Source organism: Lytechinus pictus, chromosome 11 (genome assembly GCF_037042905.1).
Source record: "Lytechinus pictus isolate F3 Inbred chromosome 11, Lp3.0, whole genome shotgun sequence".
NCBI classification, from domain to species: domain Eukaryota; kingdom Metazoa; phylum Echinodermata; class Echinoidea; order Temnopleuroida; family Toxopneustidae; genus Lytechinus; species Lytechinus pictus.
The window spans coordinates 18197167-18215779 of NC_087255.1; the positions used below are offsets into that span (position 1 = coordinate 18197167).

At 35.2% G+C, this 18613-nt stretch overlaps 1 protein-coding gene across 1 annotated transcript; it reads right to left on the reverse strand.

Annotated features, from left to right (window-relative positions):
- Positions 1 to 5823: 5823 nt before the first annotated feature.
- Positions 5824 to 16946, reverse strand: LOC129271914 (protein rolling stone-like). The gene is made up of 4 exons (XM_054909166.2): positions 16756 to 16946; positions 15138 to 15232; positions 13987 to 14212; positions 5824 to 6782 (listed from the first exon to the last, which is right to left on the reverse strand). Exons 2-4 carry the CDS (start codon positions 15201 to 15203, stop codon positions 6247 to 6249), a joined length of 828 nt encoding a protein of 275 aa, XP_054765141.2. The 5' UTR covers positions 15204 to 15232; positions 16756 to 16946; the 3' UTR covers positions 5824 to 6246.
- Positions 16947 to 18613: the final 1667 nt, after the last annotated feature.

Sequence of the window (18613 nt, forward strand, 5' to 3'; positions counted from 1 at the left end):
CAAAACGAATATCTATTAATTCAAATAAAATAATTATGATATTTTAACCAACCATCTTAAAACCGGGTTTTTTTTTTAAATCCTGTTGTTAGTTTAATGTTGACGACTCTTCGATTTCATTCATCGGATACTCATATTAACTGCTACTCCTGCAGACTGAATCTATTCTCGAGTAATGTTATTTCATTTACAAGTCTTGGGGTCGGTTGCACAAAGAGGTGTGATCAAACACATTTCAACAAATCAAACGCAACTTTCCTTTCAAGAAAATAATAAAACGCGCGTAATATGCGCTGGATTTTTTTTTTGTTGCGTTTTAACATAATTTATAGCTCTTTCTGCAAAACAAACAAACAAAAATGGGTCCTTGGTCGAGACGGACAAAGTACATGGGAAACAATTCTAAACTGTTGACCCCTTCTCGATGCCTACAAAATGATAAATCCACCCCACGTAAAAAAGGTCGGTAATTTCCATTTCTCCTGCGGTTATCCACACAGATCCGGGGCCCGTTTCATAAAGACATGTTATCATAACAAATGTACAATTTCTAAAACAAGTTTGCTATCAGCCAATCAGATTGTATGATTTCGGTAGCATTAAACGGGTATTTCATATTTGTTATTATAACAAGTTTCATGAAACGGGCCCCTGTTGTAACATGGCCCTTGGAAGCGGGGGGTGCTGGAAGGTGTGAAAAAAGGAAAAATGTAACCAAAATGACCTTTTAGTGAATCCCCCCTTTTTTTTTTTTTTTTTTTGCTTTTCAATATTTTCGGGACCAAAATGACCTCCATTTTGTAGTGATAATTTTTTTTTCGCTTCAGCTCCCCAGTAAAAAAAATCGTGCCCAGGGCCCTGTGCCCGGGGGGGGGGGGCACTTACATTGACGAGTCGATACCATGCGCGACCAAAAAACACGTAAAAAGGATGTCTTTTTCAAGATAGGGCACGTTACGTACGTAACGTGATAAGGGTGTCAAAAACACAAAAATAATGAAAAAAGGGTATCTATTTCTCTAGGAAAGCTACGTGTTTAGGGTCAAATTTGCGGGGATGATAAAACAAAATTGAAATGTTTTATAAAGGATGTCCTTTTTGCCCCAACACGACAACACGACGTGTTTAGAGTCTGATTTGCGCGAGGTGTGGAAGGTGGGGCCGTACTAAACCAAATGGTGTGTAAAGGTAAAACCGACGACCGACGGACCCGTGACATAACAATAAAATATCGCTGTACTTGTTTAAGGGTTCATTTCAATTGCCAAGAGTATCGTTTTGTTTCCAATACTTGTTAAGGGTATAGTCCGGTCTGTTAGCGTCAAAAACACCCTACTTGTGGACACAGTGGACAAAAGCATGATTTTTTCTCCAGACCTTTGTTTATGTATAAGAATTAAAAATGGGGTATGCTCCAAAAAATCTGGCTGCAGGAACAGTGAAAAAATGGGTGAAAATGTCAGAATTTATGAGTTTAGATTGGTCTGATATATAGACTAGCGCTAGTGCAAAACTCAATAGCAGTGCATTATTTTGCATTGGTTTAGTTCTTGAATTCAGACCCTTTTTGAACAGATATTCTGTTTGTCCTCACATCTCAATGCACTAAATATCTGAATGCAGATGCTAAACAAGCCGAAGGGTGGCAGTGGAGGGGGTTGAATGTTGGTGTGTATGTACATATTTTGGTCTTGGGGTAAAGATGTGCAAGACACATTTTTTGCATGTGTTGCCATGGTAACAGTGTATTATGGCAAAATAAGGTTACAAATCTTGCAGTTAGAACTACTTCCTCTGTTTTCATCCGATTCTCATGAAATTTGGCACACACATTGGTCTTGAGGTGAAGATGTCTAAGACACATTTTGTGTGTCTTTCGGAAATTTTGTTGCCATGGTAACAACATAACATTTGGTGAAAATTGGGGAAAAATCTTACAATTCAAACTGCTTCATCAGTTTTAAATCAATTCTCATGAAATTTGGCACACACATTGGTATTAAAGTAAAGATGTACAAGGCACTTTTTGTGATTGTTTCAGAAATTGTGTTGCCATGGTAACAACATATTATATGGCAAAATTTAGGTAAAAACCTTGCAATTTGAACTACTTCATCAGTTTCAAACCAATTTTCATGCATGATATGGCTCACACATTGGCCTTGAGATAAAGATGTGCAGGAACCTTTTTTTTTTCATTTGTCAGAGAGTGCATTGCCTTGATAACCACATATAGCCAGAAATGCAGGGAAAACTCATCAATTGTGGATCAATCTACTTCTCAGTTTTCAGCCTGTGCTCAGAAAAGTTTACACAAATATTCATTTTGGGTAAAGATTCACATTCAGTGTTAAAGGGGAATCCAGCCTTGGTCATAAAATGTTGTGTGGAAAAGGAGAAAAATAAGAATGGTGAAAGTTTGAAAGCAATCGGACAAGCAAAATAAAGTTATGGCTGCTTTAAAATTAAGATCCCTAAGGCTACTAGTATGTAGATTTCAAATTGATAATGGGTAAGCAAATTATGACAAGGGGTGAGGCCGCAAGGACAACTTTCCCATTGGCCTTGTACTTTGATTTTTGGTTTTCTCCTAAATTTCATTGGGGCCGTAATATAAACCTGTTAGTATAATGCTTTATGTCCTCATGGAAGAAAGATACAATTTGAAGTAAAACTTTTGAAAAAGACATTTTAGTCAATTAATTATTTCTGTACATGGAAGAGTGGTCCTTCCCTTACATCATTATGACATCACATGTGCGGCCAATTTGAAGTCTTCATGGGTATATACCAATGTTTACAACTCTTATATATTCACAACTTTCTTATGGTTTGTCCGATATTGTTCAAACTTTGACCTGTCTGATTTTTTCTTTTCCTCATAAAAACAAGTGTTTATTTGGTTTGGATTCCCCTTTAACATCATAAAATAGCGCAGGGTATTCATGGTATTAATCACCTTCAATAACATTTATAGGTTCTTTTTTTTGGGGGGGGGCGGAGGAGGTCCTTAAAAACTGAGCACCCCTTCCATTTTTTTTTTTGGGGGGGGGGGCCTTTAGAAAATTGCCACATAAAGAATAAAAAAGGAAATAATTACAACTAGGAACTGACCCCCCCCCCCAAAAAAAAAAAAAAAAAAAAAAAAAAAAGGGGGGGAAGAAAAATCCTTAACACTTCAGCGTATTAATTTAAAGCCTAAAACATTCTGGTTTGATGAAAGATCATTTCCGGTGCCCAATTAATCAACGTTTTATTTATCTCCTTCTACTCAGTCTTTGTTCATTTCAGTGTTTACTCTGACTTTCTTACATCACTTTTTGCACTTTAGAGCTTTACCATACCTTCTTGTTTTGTTTCCTCCCCCCCCCCCCTCTTTTTCTCCCTCTCTAAGTACATTTTTTTTTTCTATTTTAATTCATTATTATCTAGCAACAATTATTCAATTTTGAATGCTTACACCTACACTGAAATATAATACCATGACATTTATTCTTTTCTTCATAATCTTCTAAACTCTATTTTGGCTACACTCTGTCCTAAATAATACTATTAGCTATATTTAATGTCTAGTTTAAAGAATTGAAGAAATGGCTGTCATGATATTATATTTCGGTAAAGGTGCATCAAATTCATAGTTGCAGCATTCAGAATGGAATAACTGTTGCTTGAAAAAATGGATTTAGTTGTTTTCCGAAAATCCTCTGTGAAAATTTTAGTTATATCACTGAGTTTTCCCATTCCTGCAGTTACCACCATCTGAAAGGGATATGACTAGAATATATGTAGAGAAATAAAAGTCATCATTTGCTCAATGAACAGTGAATACGTTCGTCCTTACTCCAATGGAAAATTATTTGCATTTTTTGTGACAGTCAGATCTTGCATCCAACAATTTTGCTACTGAAACATAATATTCATTTTTTGACAATTATACTGAAAAAATTAAATGAAATAAAATTGAAGGCAAAAAATTATTGTGCACATATGCATATTTTTGATATGGTATGCTATTGAGTCATGGATTTGCAAGTGAATTTCTAAAACAAGTGCAGAGATTTTTGTATATATATATATATTTCTATAATTAGTTGCATGATTAAAGGTTCACTTTATAATATGTCAGAAAAAATATACTTGGAGAGAAGAGAGGGTAAAAAAAGGAGAGAGGAAACATAAGATGGTATGGTGAAGCTCAAAATCAAGAGTGATGTGATATAGTTAAAAAGAAAGAGTAGGAATGGAATATGAATAAAAGACTGAATATGAGAATATAAATAAACAATGATTAATTTGCTACTGTAAAAATTTTTTTACCAAAGCAGAATGCATTAAACATCAAATGAATGGTCTGAACTCTGAAGTGCAAATGAATCTTCTTACCTTTTAATGGGGGGGGGGGGGCATTTTTCTGCTAAAAAAATATATCAGCCCCATTTGTTTGCGGGGGGGGGGTTAAGTTCTTAGTCATAATCCTTTAACTTTTACTTTTATGAGGTCATTTTCTAAAGACCCCCCCCCCAAAAAAAGGGAGTAATGTCTCGCTTTAAAATACAAAGACCCATGAGGGGCAAAGGCGTAGACTGGTTGAGCATAGGGAGATAGAAGTGGTATGGGGAGGGGTGCACATCTTGGGAAGGTGGAACTAAGGTTTGGAAAATCAGCCGTTGAAAGTAGAAGGGGTACACATTTTGTTTTGCTTGCCAGTGTTGGAACTCCTTTGCCAGAGCGGAAGGTTTCACATTCACCCAGTGTACCCCCAGCCTATGCCCTTGAGGGGATGCTTATTTCAAGAGTGTTAATAGACACCGCCTTTAACCTTTATTTTGAGGTCAGATTTTAAGGACCAATCCCGCTCCTCCCCCAAAACCTAGAAATATTACTGAAGGTGATTAATACCCCCACACTCATATATTTTAATGCAGTTTAGAATTTAATATGAATCTTTACCCAAAGATGAATATTTCTTCCAACTTTTATGAGCACTGACTAAAAAAAGGGGAAGTTGTTTGATCCACAATGAGTTTTCCTGCATTTCTGGCTATCATATGTGGTTACCATGGCAATATACTCTGACAAATGCACACATAAAATGGTTCTTGCACATCTTTACCTCAAAGCAAATGTATGAGCCAAATTTCATGAGAAATTGTTCAAAACTGATGAAGTTGTTCAAATTGCAAGGTTTTTACCTAAATTTTGCCATATAATATGTTGTTACCATGGCAACACAATTTATGAAACACATACAAAAAGTGCCTTGTACATCTTTACTCTAATACCAATGTGTGTGTCAAATTTCATGAGAATTGATTTAAAACTGATGAAGCAGTTTGAATTGTAATTTTTTCCCCAATTTTCACCAAATAATATGTTGTTACCATGGTAACAAGATTTTTGAAAGACACACAAAATGTGTCTTAGACATCTTCACCTCAAGACCAATGTGTGTGCCAAATTTCATGAGAATCGGGTGACAACAGAGGAAGTAGTTCTAACTGCAAGATTTGTACCTTATTTTTGCCATAATACACTGTTACCATGGCAACACAATTTCCAACACATGCAAAAATTTGTCTTGCACATCTTTACCCCAAGACCAAAATATGTACATACACACCAACATTCAACCCCCTCCATCACCACCCTTCGGCTTGTTTAGCATCTGCATTCAGATATTTAGTGCATTGAGATGTGAGGACAAACAGAATATCTGTTCAAAAAGGGTCTGAATTCAAGAACTAAACCAAAGCAAAATAATGCACTGCTATTGAGTTTTGCACTAGCGCTAGTGTATATATCAGACCAATCTAAACTCATAAATTCTGACATTTTCACCCATTTTTTCACTGTTCCTGCAGCCAGATTTTTTGGAGCATACCCCATTTTTAATTCTCATACATAAACAAAGGTCTGGAGAAAAAATCATGCTTTTGTCCACCGTGTCCACATAATTCCGCTAACAGACCAGACTAGTAGGGTTTCAGACGTCAGTACTTGTCAAGGGGTGCATTTTCAGAATATGGAAAATACGTGTTTATGGTGCTTTTCGAGACCCCATGGTCGCGCATGGTATCCACTCGTCAATGGAAGTGCCCCCCCGGGGCCCTGTGCTGTAACTTTGCCATTGTGTCAATTACCATGGCAACGTGGTACATCAGCCAATCACATTCAAAGTTTCCATGGTAGTTGCCATAGTTGTCAATCTTTATGAAACAGGGCCATGATATTTTGAGCATTTCATTGCTAGGAGATGTGTGCTACAATCCCCTCGTCCTCGTCCCCTTCAGAATGGTGTCCTTGGTTTTCCGTATTCTTTTCGACGTCATACTTCGCTCGACTACCGCATCGACAGTCGTTCGTCTTCCTGGCCACCCACTGCCGCAGGATCGTGACAACCCACACCACTGTGTAGATTACAAAGATGGCTGCGGCAAGAGAGAGCAAAGCAACGATGGACGTGACGGGGTTCTCACCATAGTCGAGAAAGAAGTAAACCACTCCCCCACTCACAGCCCAGTAGATCAACGTGAAGGTTAGATACATCATTCCATACGTTAATGGGTAGACCACGTGACCAAATAAACAGGGCGTGGCCGTGACTGTGACTTCCAATAGGCTGAAAGCGGCAGGGAGGAGGTGGATGGTGATGTCCTCGACCCAGCTGACGGCGTCTGTATTTTGTTCGAATAAGAACGCCCAGTAAACGACGGCGACGATGAGCGACCACGTCAGAAGTACGTCATAAAGAACCCATTGTATCGTGTATCGAAGAGACAGTGCTGTCGCGAAAATCAAAGAAAATGGAACAAATATATAACTTTGTTATCGACATTGACACACTGCCCTAAATTTCATGTATATTCAATAAAGTCACTATTCATTTTCCTGCCGCCCTATATACAAGCGGGCTGATCGAACGAGCGCAATCAAGAGAACACTTTTGTTTCATTGTACGATTCGTTATCAAAAACACGTAAGGAGGGGTGCCTATAATTATTTTGGTCCCTTCTAATCACCTTACTCCTGAATAAGTCATGCTTTGCCTACTTGCCTTCCAAAATATGGTAGGAAAGAAAAGTAAGCAATACATTTACAAAATAATATTAATAAATGTAATTTTAGAATGCGCCCTATTGCATGATCCCGGGTGTTGCTCCGGCCCCGCACCTTGTGGGACATATCCGTACTGTATTATCATCTTTAGATCGACGTACATGGCATGACATGGACATGACGAAATGAACACATATTTCTTAAAACGTATAATTGGAAGCGTAATCAAACCCATTGTTTACATCTTTAACCTATCATTATTTATTTGGCAAAATGAAAATTAAATAAAGATACATACAATTCAAATATCAAAGAATGAACAATAGGAATAGAAATTTAGCACTGGAATGCCAGGGGCAGAAATAGTTAACTGAATAATTGTGGCAATACGCCTTTCTTCCCCACCTTTTCCGGTAGTTATTCCTCAATGATGAAAATTTCCAAAGTTATTCCTATATTTATAAGAGAGACGATGCTAGTTTATTTACCAATTATCATGATTATTCAATACTCTAATTTTTTTCAAAGATATTAGAACGACTGGTTTATGGTAGGTTACACAAATTTATGACTAGCAACTATTTATTCAATAATGATCAATACGGAGTCAGGAAATTTCACTCTGCTGAATATGCTATTGTAAAGTTATATGATAGGGTATCACCTGCCTTAGCCAAGCATGAACATGTCATGGGAGTTTTTATGGACTTAAGTATAGATAGGCTTTTGATACCCTTGATTATAATATACTTTTAAACAAGCTTTACCATTACGGGATTTGTGGTACTCCTTTGGACTGGTTCCATATTATCTTTCTTGTTGAAGTCAATATACAATTTTTAATGATACCAAATCAAATATATTACCAGTTACCTGCGATGTGCCAAAGGGCTCCATTTTGGGCACGCTTCTTTTTTTTTTATTTATGTCAATGATATTTCTAATGTTTCAACTTTATTACAATATAGAAAAAAAAAATTGTTTGCAGATGACAGTAATATGTTTTGCTCCCACTCAAACTTAAATAATCTAGTTTATATATTTTAATGCAGAATTGCGCAAATTGGTTTAAATGCAACAAATTGTCGTTGAATTTGGGTAAGACCAACTTCATTCACTTTAAAACTCGTGCTCACACTGAAGAAAAAAGCATTTCATTAAATATACAAAGCAGTGGCGTACCGTGGGTCACGGCATGGGGGGGGGGGGTGTTGCACCCACAAATGTAATAACGCCCACAAATGTAATAACGCCCACAAATGTAATAACAATTTACCCACAAATGTAATAATTTTTGATCGCCCACAAATGTAATAATGACTTTACCCACAAATGTAATAAATTTGAAGGGATTTTTGGCGAATCCGTTCTAAACTGAAATCCTATAGTAATGCGTTCATATAGCATAAAAGTGTAAAGTCTTTTTTCCAGACCCGATTAATTCAAAAATTATAATATGATTTAAAGTCTTTTTTCCAGACCTGGTTGTTTCAAAAATTATAATATAAGTCCAAAGTCTTTTTTTTCCAGACACGGTTATTTAAAAAAAATATAAAATAAATCCAAACTAGGATACGATAATGATATTCCAGTGGAATGAAAATGAGAATCGAGCTTAGTCTTTTCTCCAGACCCAGTTAATTAAAACTGATGGAATTGATGTCTTTGTTGTTGTTTGAACTTACACGGTGCGTTTTGTGAATATATAAGAGTAAATTGAGAATCAAGCGTAGTCTTTCTCCACACCCGGTTACTTAAAACTAAAAACTACATCCTTATAGTAATGCAATCATATAGCACAAAAGTGCAAAGTCTTTTTTCCAGACCTGGTTAATTAAATATTTATGACATAAGTCTAAATTAAGTCTTTTTTCAAGACCCGGTTGTTTCAAAAATTATAATATAATATAAGTCCAAAGTCTTTTTCCAGACCCGGTTGTTTCAAACATTACAACATAAGTCCAAAGTCTTTTTTCCAGACCCAGTTATTTCAAAAATTGTAATATAAGTCCAAACTAAGATACCATAATGATATTCAAGTGGAATAAAACTAAAAATCGAGCTTAGTCTTTTCTCCAAACCCTGTTATTCGAAAATTATAAATAACAATACAACAACAACAAAAACAGTATAAAGACCCCATAATCCTATTAATGCTGGATAACATGGACATATAGCATAGTCTTTCAGCCAGACCCATTTTTTTTTCAAAATAACGCTAACAGTAATAATAAGAAAATTCCAAATCTAAGACCAAACAATCCTTCAACCTAAGAACCTGTTTTAAAAAGAGGTTTAGAGCATTGTCTTTATTCCAGACCTAATCATTAACAAAATTACCAAAAAAAATCTTCTAACGTAAGACTATATCATATTCTTATTCTTCTGGAATAACACGAGTTTTATAACGTACTCTTTTCTCCAGACCCGGTTATTTAAAAAAAAATGAATTAAAAAAACTTCAACAGTTCAAATCTAAGACCAATCTTCAAAAGTTACACCCTTACTGGGTGTAACTGAGTGTAAAAATATGTATTTACCCCGCACCCAGTTTTTTTTTAATAATACTAAGACCCTTACAAAACATTGTAATAATGCATGGGTAAAGCAAACATCCTTTATCCAGACTTGGTTGTTATTTGAAGAAAAAAAAATAGTTTTTACAAATATTCTAAAACGAATACCCAATAATCTAATTACTGTGGAATAACATGAAGATCGATTGTAGACTTTCCTCCAGACACAGTTATTTCAAGAATAAAAAAGCAATAAAACCCAACCCCAACAACGAATCTAAGAACCAACAATCCTCCAAATTAAGACCATGTAGAAAAGCACATGTTTAGAGCGTTGTCTTTATTCCAGACCCAGTCATTTAAAAAATGATTCAAACAGTCTTAAAAACACAAGACTTTGTCATATTCTTATTCCTGTGGATTGCCACGAGTATTATGCATAGTCTTTCGTCTAGACCCGGTTATTTAAAAAATAAAGAAATATTGAGAAAAAAAAAACTAAGACCAAATTTCAAAATTAAGCCCAGTTAAAATGCTTGGGTTTAGCGAAATTAAGCGAAACTTTAATCTTAAAACTTAACCCCAGCATCTTCTAAACTATTAAAACCCTGTGATAACGCATACCACAAAAACGACAAATTAATCATAGGCGTAAATGTTCATATCTGAATGATACGCACCTTAAAACCCAAGATAACAATAACAACGTTATTCTACATCAATGATATTGTGGGGTCTTTGTTGATATATATTTTTTAATTGTTTCTTATAATTTCCTATTTTGAAATAACTGAGTCTGGAGCAAAGACTACACCATAGGTCTTTGTTTTGTTGTTTTAGTTTGGACTTATATTATAATTTTTGAAACAACCGGGTCTGGAAAAAAGACTTTGAACTTACAGTATAATTTTTTAAACAACCGGGTCTGGAAAAAAGACATTGGACTTATAATAATTTTTGAATTAACCGGGTCTGGAAAAAAGACTTTGCACATTTGTGCTATACGAACACATTACTATAGGGTTTTAGTTTTAGTTACCGGGTCTGGAGAAAAGACTATGCTTGATTCTCAATTAACCCTTAGCGCATATATTCACAATATGCGCTGTATAAGTGAAAACAACAACAAAGACACTAATTCCACCAGTTTTACTTAACTGGGTCTGGAAAGAGACTAAGCTCGATTCTCATTTTTATTCCACTGGAGTATCATTATCATATCTTAGTTTGGACTTATATTATAATTTTTGAAATAACCGGGTCTGGAAAAAAGACTTTGGACTTATATTATATTATAATTTTTTTTTTACAACCGGGTCTGGAAAAAAGACTTTAAACTTATATCATAATTTTTTTAACAACCGGGTCTGGAAAAAGACTTTGGACTTATATTATAATTTTTGAAACAACCGGGTCTGGAAAAAAAGACCTTGAACTTATATTATAATTTTTTAAACAACCGGGTCTGGAAAAAAAGACTTTGGACTTATATTGTAATTTTTTAAACGACTTGGTCTGGAAAAAAGACTTTGAACTTATATTATAATTATTGAAACAACCGGGTCTGGAAGAAAAGACTTTGGATTATATTATACTTTCTTTATTAACCGGGTCTGGAAAAAAAGACTTTGCACTTTTGTGCTATATGAGCGTATTACTATAGGATTTCAGTTTAGAACGGATTCGCCAAAAATCCCTTCAAATTTATTACATTTGTGGGTAAAGTCATTATTACATTTGTGGGCGATCAAAATTATTACATTTGTGGGTAAAGTGTTATTACATTTGTGGGTAAAGTGTTATTACATTTGTGGGCGTTATTACATTTGTGGGCGATTATTACATTTGTGGGTGTAACAGGGGGGCACCAGCAAAAAAATTTAGTCACTTATATAGTGATCGCGCGAAGCGCGCTAAGTTGTCAGGTATACTGACCTAATAGAGACATTTTAAGGAAGCACTTGCAGTCATTGTAATCATGAATAACATACGCATCTCAGCAATCGAATAATGCGAGCGCGAAGCGCGAGCTGAAAATTTTTGATATTCAGACCTAAAAAAGGACTTTATAATCGAATTTTTGTAATCATGATACGTACCTGTCTTGCTAAACAATGCGAGCACAAAGCGCGAGCCGAAATTTTTGTATATATTGATCCCAAACAGGGAGATCTTAAGGACTATATTTTAGGAATCTCTTAATAGTATACATATCTCACCATAGTCATGTAATGCGAGTGCCAAGCGCTTACTGATTTTGTTAGAATTACATCTGAACACATGAAGCACTTTTTGTAGTCAATGTTATCATGATTATCATACGCATCTCACTAATCAAATATTGCGAGCGCGAAGCGCGAGCTGAAAATTTAGATAATTCAGACCTGAAGCGGGGCAGTCTAAGGCTTGTTTGTAGGAATTCACTAAGACCATACGTATTTCACTAACCAAATGATGCGAGCGCGAAGCGCGAGCTGAAAATTTTGGATATTCAGATCAGAAAAGGGGACATTTCAAGGACTGATTTTAGGAATTCATGGAGAGCAGACATATCTCACCAATCCACTGAAGCGATCGTAATCACGAGCAGGAAATGTTTTATATTAAGACCTTAACATGGGGCAATCACTTTAAGTAGTCATGAAAAAGAAGCATATGTCACTACATAAAACAATAATATATTTGGTGTATATATATTGACTTGAAAACGGGAGGTTTTCGAACAACAGGTTTATATCTCTTTAAACAGACAATGCGAGCACCAGGAACAATGAAGACATGGACCCTGAGCAAATTATGTTTCATAAAGTTATGATAAAAATGTTTCCTATGTAATATAACATAACATGATTATAATACAATATACAATTATAATGAATAATAATTTCTTCTTTGCCACTACGTTCCTCTTCCTTTCTCCCTCTTTTTCTCCTTTTCCCCGTTTTTTTTTTGGTCAGCCGATTGGGGGGGGGGGGGCACGTGCCCCCCCATGCCCCCCCCCCCCCCCGTAGTTACGCCACTGATACAAAGTATTATGATCCAACAAAAGAAAAATACCAAAATTCCTATAGGAATTCAAATTGACGAGTGCCTTTCTTGGCACGAGCACGTACGTGACTTTCGTCAAGTCTCAGTGTCTCGATACGTTGGTGCTATATACAAATTGAGGTCATTAAATTTTGTGCCACTTCGTATCTACAATTCATTCATTCACTCATTCATTCATTTTATATTGCATTTCACATTGCAATAGAGCATGAGCCAACAAGAAAGTTAATACAGATCGCATTTTAAGATTACACAAGAGAGCCGTGCAGCTTTGTACGGGGTCTGGATATTTTGCCCAAACTGATCCTTTATTTTGTAGACTGAAAACACTGAAAGTTATATTAAAATGCAAATTGTCATTTTTATGTATCACTTAAACAAAAATGAGTTACCTTTATAATTTCTTGATAATTTTACTTTGAATAGAGACATTCATGATTATAGAACTAGACATTTATTTTGTTTTAATTTTTTCACTCCCAGAAGTGCCTTAGCCCATTAATCAATACAATATGTAGGACCTAACATTTGATATTCACTACCCTTAAATATACGAATTCGTAACAATATTTTATCATTCAGGAAGAATATGAAAGATTTATATCTCTCCAAATACTGTAAATGATATTTCTCTAAATTACTCTCATATTTTGTCAATTTATTTCTTGTTATGCATGGTGAAAAATAAAACCAGCAAACAAATACAAAGGACTTGGAGGTTGATAGAAGAAACAACAACAAATATAACAAAAACAGAGCTACTGTCGTCCCCTTTCTATATCTCTCACACCTTTAGGGTAGAATTTTACGAAATCAACAGTGTTGCCATGCAGGTCCAAGCTGAAGAATATCCCCAAAAGGCATTTGGAAAATCCCAAAATTTGACCCCAAATATCCAAATTTTTAAAACCTTATTAATGACTAAAAGTGAGGACTGCTATCATGGATATTGCCAAAAACTAGTTATTGTGTGCTCGTTTGTTCACACCACGTCAGATCTTTTTTTTTTTTTTTTTTTTTGGGGGGGGGGGTAGGTTTCGATGCAGTGTAGATTGGCAACACCATCAGTACTAAGTTCAGTAAACTGAATTCACCCGGTTGAATTGGGTAGGAAATGCGCTAATGTACATGCAATGCATTTATCTATCTACAGTAGATCGTATACTATTGGTTTTTCACCAAAATCTTCAAAAATCCTCTATAATGGACGAAAAATCCCTTAATTCATTTTAATCCCCAAATATTTTTTTTAAACCCCACTGAGGCTTCTAAATATCCCAAAATGCCAAATTTGGGGGATGGAAATCCCCATGGCAACGCTGAATCAACATGCTTAATAAACTAATTTAATTTAAGTAGTTCTTACTTGTGGATTCTTTTGGCGGGGTGTCCTTTGCGTCTAATACCAAATCGATGATTAGGTTTCCGGTGGCCGCTATTTCGTATAGTGCGACGAGCGAGAAGGTCAAATGTGTGACGAAGGCGTAATATCTCGGGTCGAAATACATCACCCAGGAAAATATCTGATAACCCAAGGTGTAGATGAGTGTAATAAGTCGATATAGAATGAATAACCACCTTGGAATAGGCCACTAAATTGGAAAAGAATAAAAGAGAAGATTGTCAGCATGCAGTTAAAGGAAAAGTTCACCCTGAAAAAAAATTCATTTAAAAATAGCTGAAGAAATAATTTTAAAAATGGTGAAGGTTCGATAAAATTCCATCAAGATTTAAAAAGTTATTCTAATTTTATTACTTTTATTTTGTGACGTCACATACGAGCAGCTTCTGTTTTCATCGAATGGATAAAAACCGAATGTCACTTTCTAAAAAAAAAAGTTTTATACCATCAGTGCATCAAAATGCAAATCATTCCACGCCCGCGCCAAACGAAAGAAAATAAAATTTAGTCAATGTGATTCACATTGAAATTCATGTATTTTATATATCGCATTACTTATGGGACAGCTTCGCGTATACATATAAAAAAGATTCTGATAACTTTTTTATTTTCCTCCAACTTTCATCAATGTCTTTTTAAGTTTATGTTGTTTTTACAACAAACTTTTTTTAAGGGTAAACGCGTTCTCTCTGGTACAACCGTAACTTGTGTAAAGATGGTGGGTATATACAGATTTCTACAATATTACGAGTCGTTTTGATCAATCATTCGGCAAAGTGTATTTATTCCATGATTAAATTGGTTTTATTAGAGAAAAAACCGGAGTCAACAAAACATTACAATTGAGTCATACCCAGTAAAATATCGGATTACCGTTTATCATTAAAATGATGAAATTCCACTCATGCAAACTCGAGTAGTGCGAAGTTGCCAGTATTTACTGACAAGTTATCAGCCATTGTAAAAGTAACAATACGTCGAAGCCATATGGAGGTATACCAGTTTGAATGGCCAAAGCCAGATAAGATAGATTAACAGTTTAACACAATAATTTCACTGTCAAATGAATTAAATGTCACGATAATGAATCAACGCCAATGCAGATATAAGCCTACCTGTGTTCGAGTAAAATCCCTGCAGGATTTCCATCTTAATCCGCAATCAAAACAGCACTGTGCCATCTCCTCGAGATATTATTCTGTTTATATATCTTTTGATGCAGAAAAAAAATGCAATAAATATATTAGCTAAATATAACATTCTTAGGCCCCCAAAAGGGCACAGTGTGAAGAGGATCGAGTCTATTTTTTTCCCGAGATAGGTTGATGGTGGGGGGGGGGGGGGGTGGTGGAGCGGTCTTGTCTATTATGTATACGGGGAGTGCTCAGTGCATACCCAACTTTTTGTGAACATCCTTAATCACATTTATAATGATTTTATATCAGAATATAAAAAAATATCATGATAAAAGAAACAAATATACTATTCTTTCTTAAAACAAACCGTGAGGGGGGGGGGGGGGGGTACAGTGCTGGTAGTAACGATGATGATGATTATTATAATGATGGTAATCACGATGATGATGATTATAATGATGGTAATCACGATGATGATGATTATAATGATGGTAATCACGATGATGATGATTATAATGATGGTAATCACGATGATGATGATTATTATAATGATGGTAATCACGATGATGATGATTATAATGATGGTAATCACGATGATGATGATTATAATGATGGTAATCACGATGATGATGATTATAATGATGGTAATCACGATGATGATGATTATAATGATGGTAATCACGATGATGATGATTATAATGATGGTAATCACGATGATGATGATTATAATGATGGTAATCACGATGATGATGATTATTATAATGATGGTAATCACGATGATGATGATTATTATAATGATGGTAATCACGATGATGATGATTATAATGATGGTAATCACGATGATGATGATTATAATGATGGTAATCACGATGATGATGATTATAATGACGACGATGATGATTATAATGACGACGATGATGATGATTATAATGATGGTAATGACGACGACGATGATGATGATGATGATGATGATGATGATGATAATGACGATGATGATTATTATAATGATGAATGGGATGATGATAGTAATGACGATGATAAAGAATTTGATGATGATGATGATAGATAATGTTGACGATTATAATTATGGTAATGACACTGATGATGATGATGAGGATGATGATGATAATAGTGAAGATGATGATGATGATGATGATGATGATGATGATGATGATGATAATGATAATGATAATGGTGACGATTATAATGATAGTAATGACGCTGATGATGATGATGATGATAATGGTGACGACTATAATGATGGTAATGAAGACGATGATGGTGATGATGATTATGAAGATTATTATAGTGATGGTAATGACGATTATGATGATACAGATAATGATCGGACGACAATGGTGATGATGACGTTTGTAATGATAGTGATGATGCTTATCAACCCCAATCGTCGCTAATAGACAAAGATTCGAATAAGTGTCAGGTACTTTAAAATGGGAAAATAGCATGAAACAGAGACACATTAAGCCAAATTTATTTGACATGCACTCATCAGAGTAACAAATCGCATAAATAATTAGAAAATGGTATATAGATACAAATTTTGATATAAATGTTGTATGCAAAAATCACAGCTTACCCCGAATCTGTTAACGGCACGACTTCATAAACGTTCAATTATTGGTAATATTCCCGTTCGTCCAGTTGTTCGCTGTCGTCATGATAGTACGAGCAAGTGTGCATGATATGAAAACAAAATTTTGAAAAAGTTGCAGGAAATGAAAATGTCACAATTCGACATATTTATTTAGCAATCAAATTATTTGTACTGTGTAATTCCCGCATTCTTCACTAAGTGTAACCAACTTATCCCACGCCATACAGTTGGGATTTGCATTATTATGGTTGAGCGAACTTATTGTAGAAAGAAACATGGTACATGTACTTATATTTGGACTTGAATTCTTTCGCTGTTTGATAAGAGAATACACGCCAAAACAACAATAGAGGCAACCGGTTACTGGTGAACAAATTTTGACAAATAATGTGAGGGTGTGTCCGCAGTAATAAATAGTGCTTGTCATTTTCTAAATGATCATCAGAGCTCTTAATATGGTCATTCCCATCCGAAAATATATGTATGATAAGGCTACGTCAAAAATTAATGAAATAATTATATCTCTTGTTTACCAAGGCTTAGGTAGCTACTTCAGCTTTAACATAATATAATTCCCCCCCCCCCCCCGATCTCCATTTCTAACATGCCGAGCGCCAGTCGAGATGGCAGAATATCAGGGCCCCGTTTCATAAAGACTGGTTATAATAACAAATGCACAATTGCTATAACAAATTTACTATCAGCCAATCAGATTAAAGGATTTCAGTAACATGTAACATGTTTTATGAAACGGATCCCAGATCTCTGTTATTGTAACCAGTGGCAGGACCTTATGTTTATCTATTTTTTGTTGTTGCTTGTCAATGTATTCCTGCAACAAGATGACCTCCTCTTCTTAGTGAAAACCTTTTTTTTGCTTGTCATTATTTTGGTAAAAAATTGTCCCCCCCCCCCTTGAAAAATCCTGGATAACCGACGACCTCCGGTTATTAAGGCGATGTTCTACCACTGAGCCACCACCACATATGAGGATCCAGGTGAGGGCCCCAGTGGCCCGGGCCCCCTTATTGGCGGAGCAAAAAAAAAGGAAAAAGGAGGAAAGAAAAAAAAGGGAAAAGAGAGGAGAGAAAAAAAACGAAAAATATAGGAGGAGGAATTATTATGTCAATATATATAATTTTCGATTTGCGCTAGCATAGCCAGTTCGATGAGATTTATAATTATTTTGCTAAATAGGCTGATATGGAGCTTAAAATATCAAGTTTTGAAGTCAATATACAAAACATATTTTAGCTCGGACATCGAGATTTTATTATTTGGTATGATTTACAATTTGATTTAAAAACAATTGCTTTGTATAATGTCAGTTTTGTGGTCTAAATATCAACATTTTTAGCTCGCTGAGCGCTCGCATTATTTGATTTGTCAGGTACCTATTGTCTTCGTGTATTCCATAAAGTTATCAAAATATCCCTTGTCAGGTGTGATTGTTAAAAACTTATCAGCGCGCTCATTTTGATATTTGAGTTATGTTAAATCCCTTGTCGTGAAAGTTTATCAAAATTTTCGGCTCGAGATTTACGCTCGTATCAGTTGTTAAAAATATATTAACCCATGCATAATTACATAATTACAAATGTGTTTTCATATAACTATTTTGCACGTCTATACCTATATAATGACTGGTCTTATTGTATACCACTAATTTTTCTCAAATCATTATGATACTGTGTACTTATCTTCTTGTTAATGTTCTATTAACTATCATTATCATTACAGACCGGTCCTGGGTTCATGTAGCTTGGTCGGGGAGGGAGACCCAAGGGTTACAGTTATCAAGTTAGCTTTTCCCAAACCCAGGCAGCTATGTACACATGCA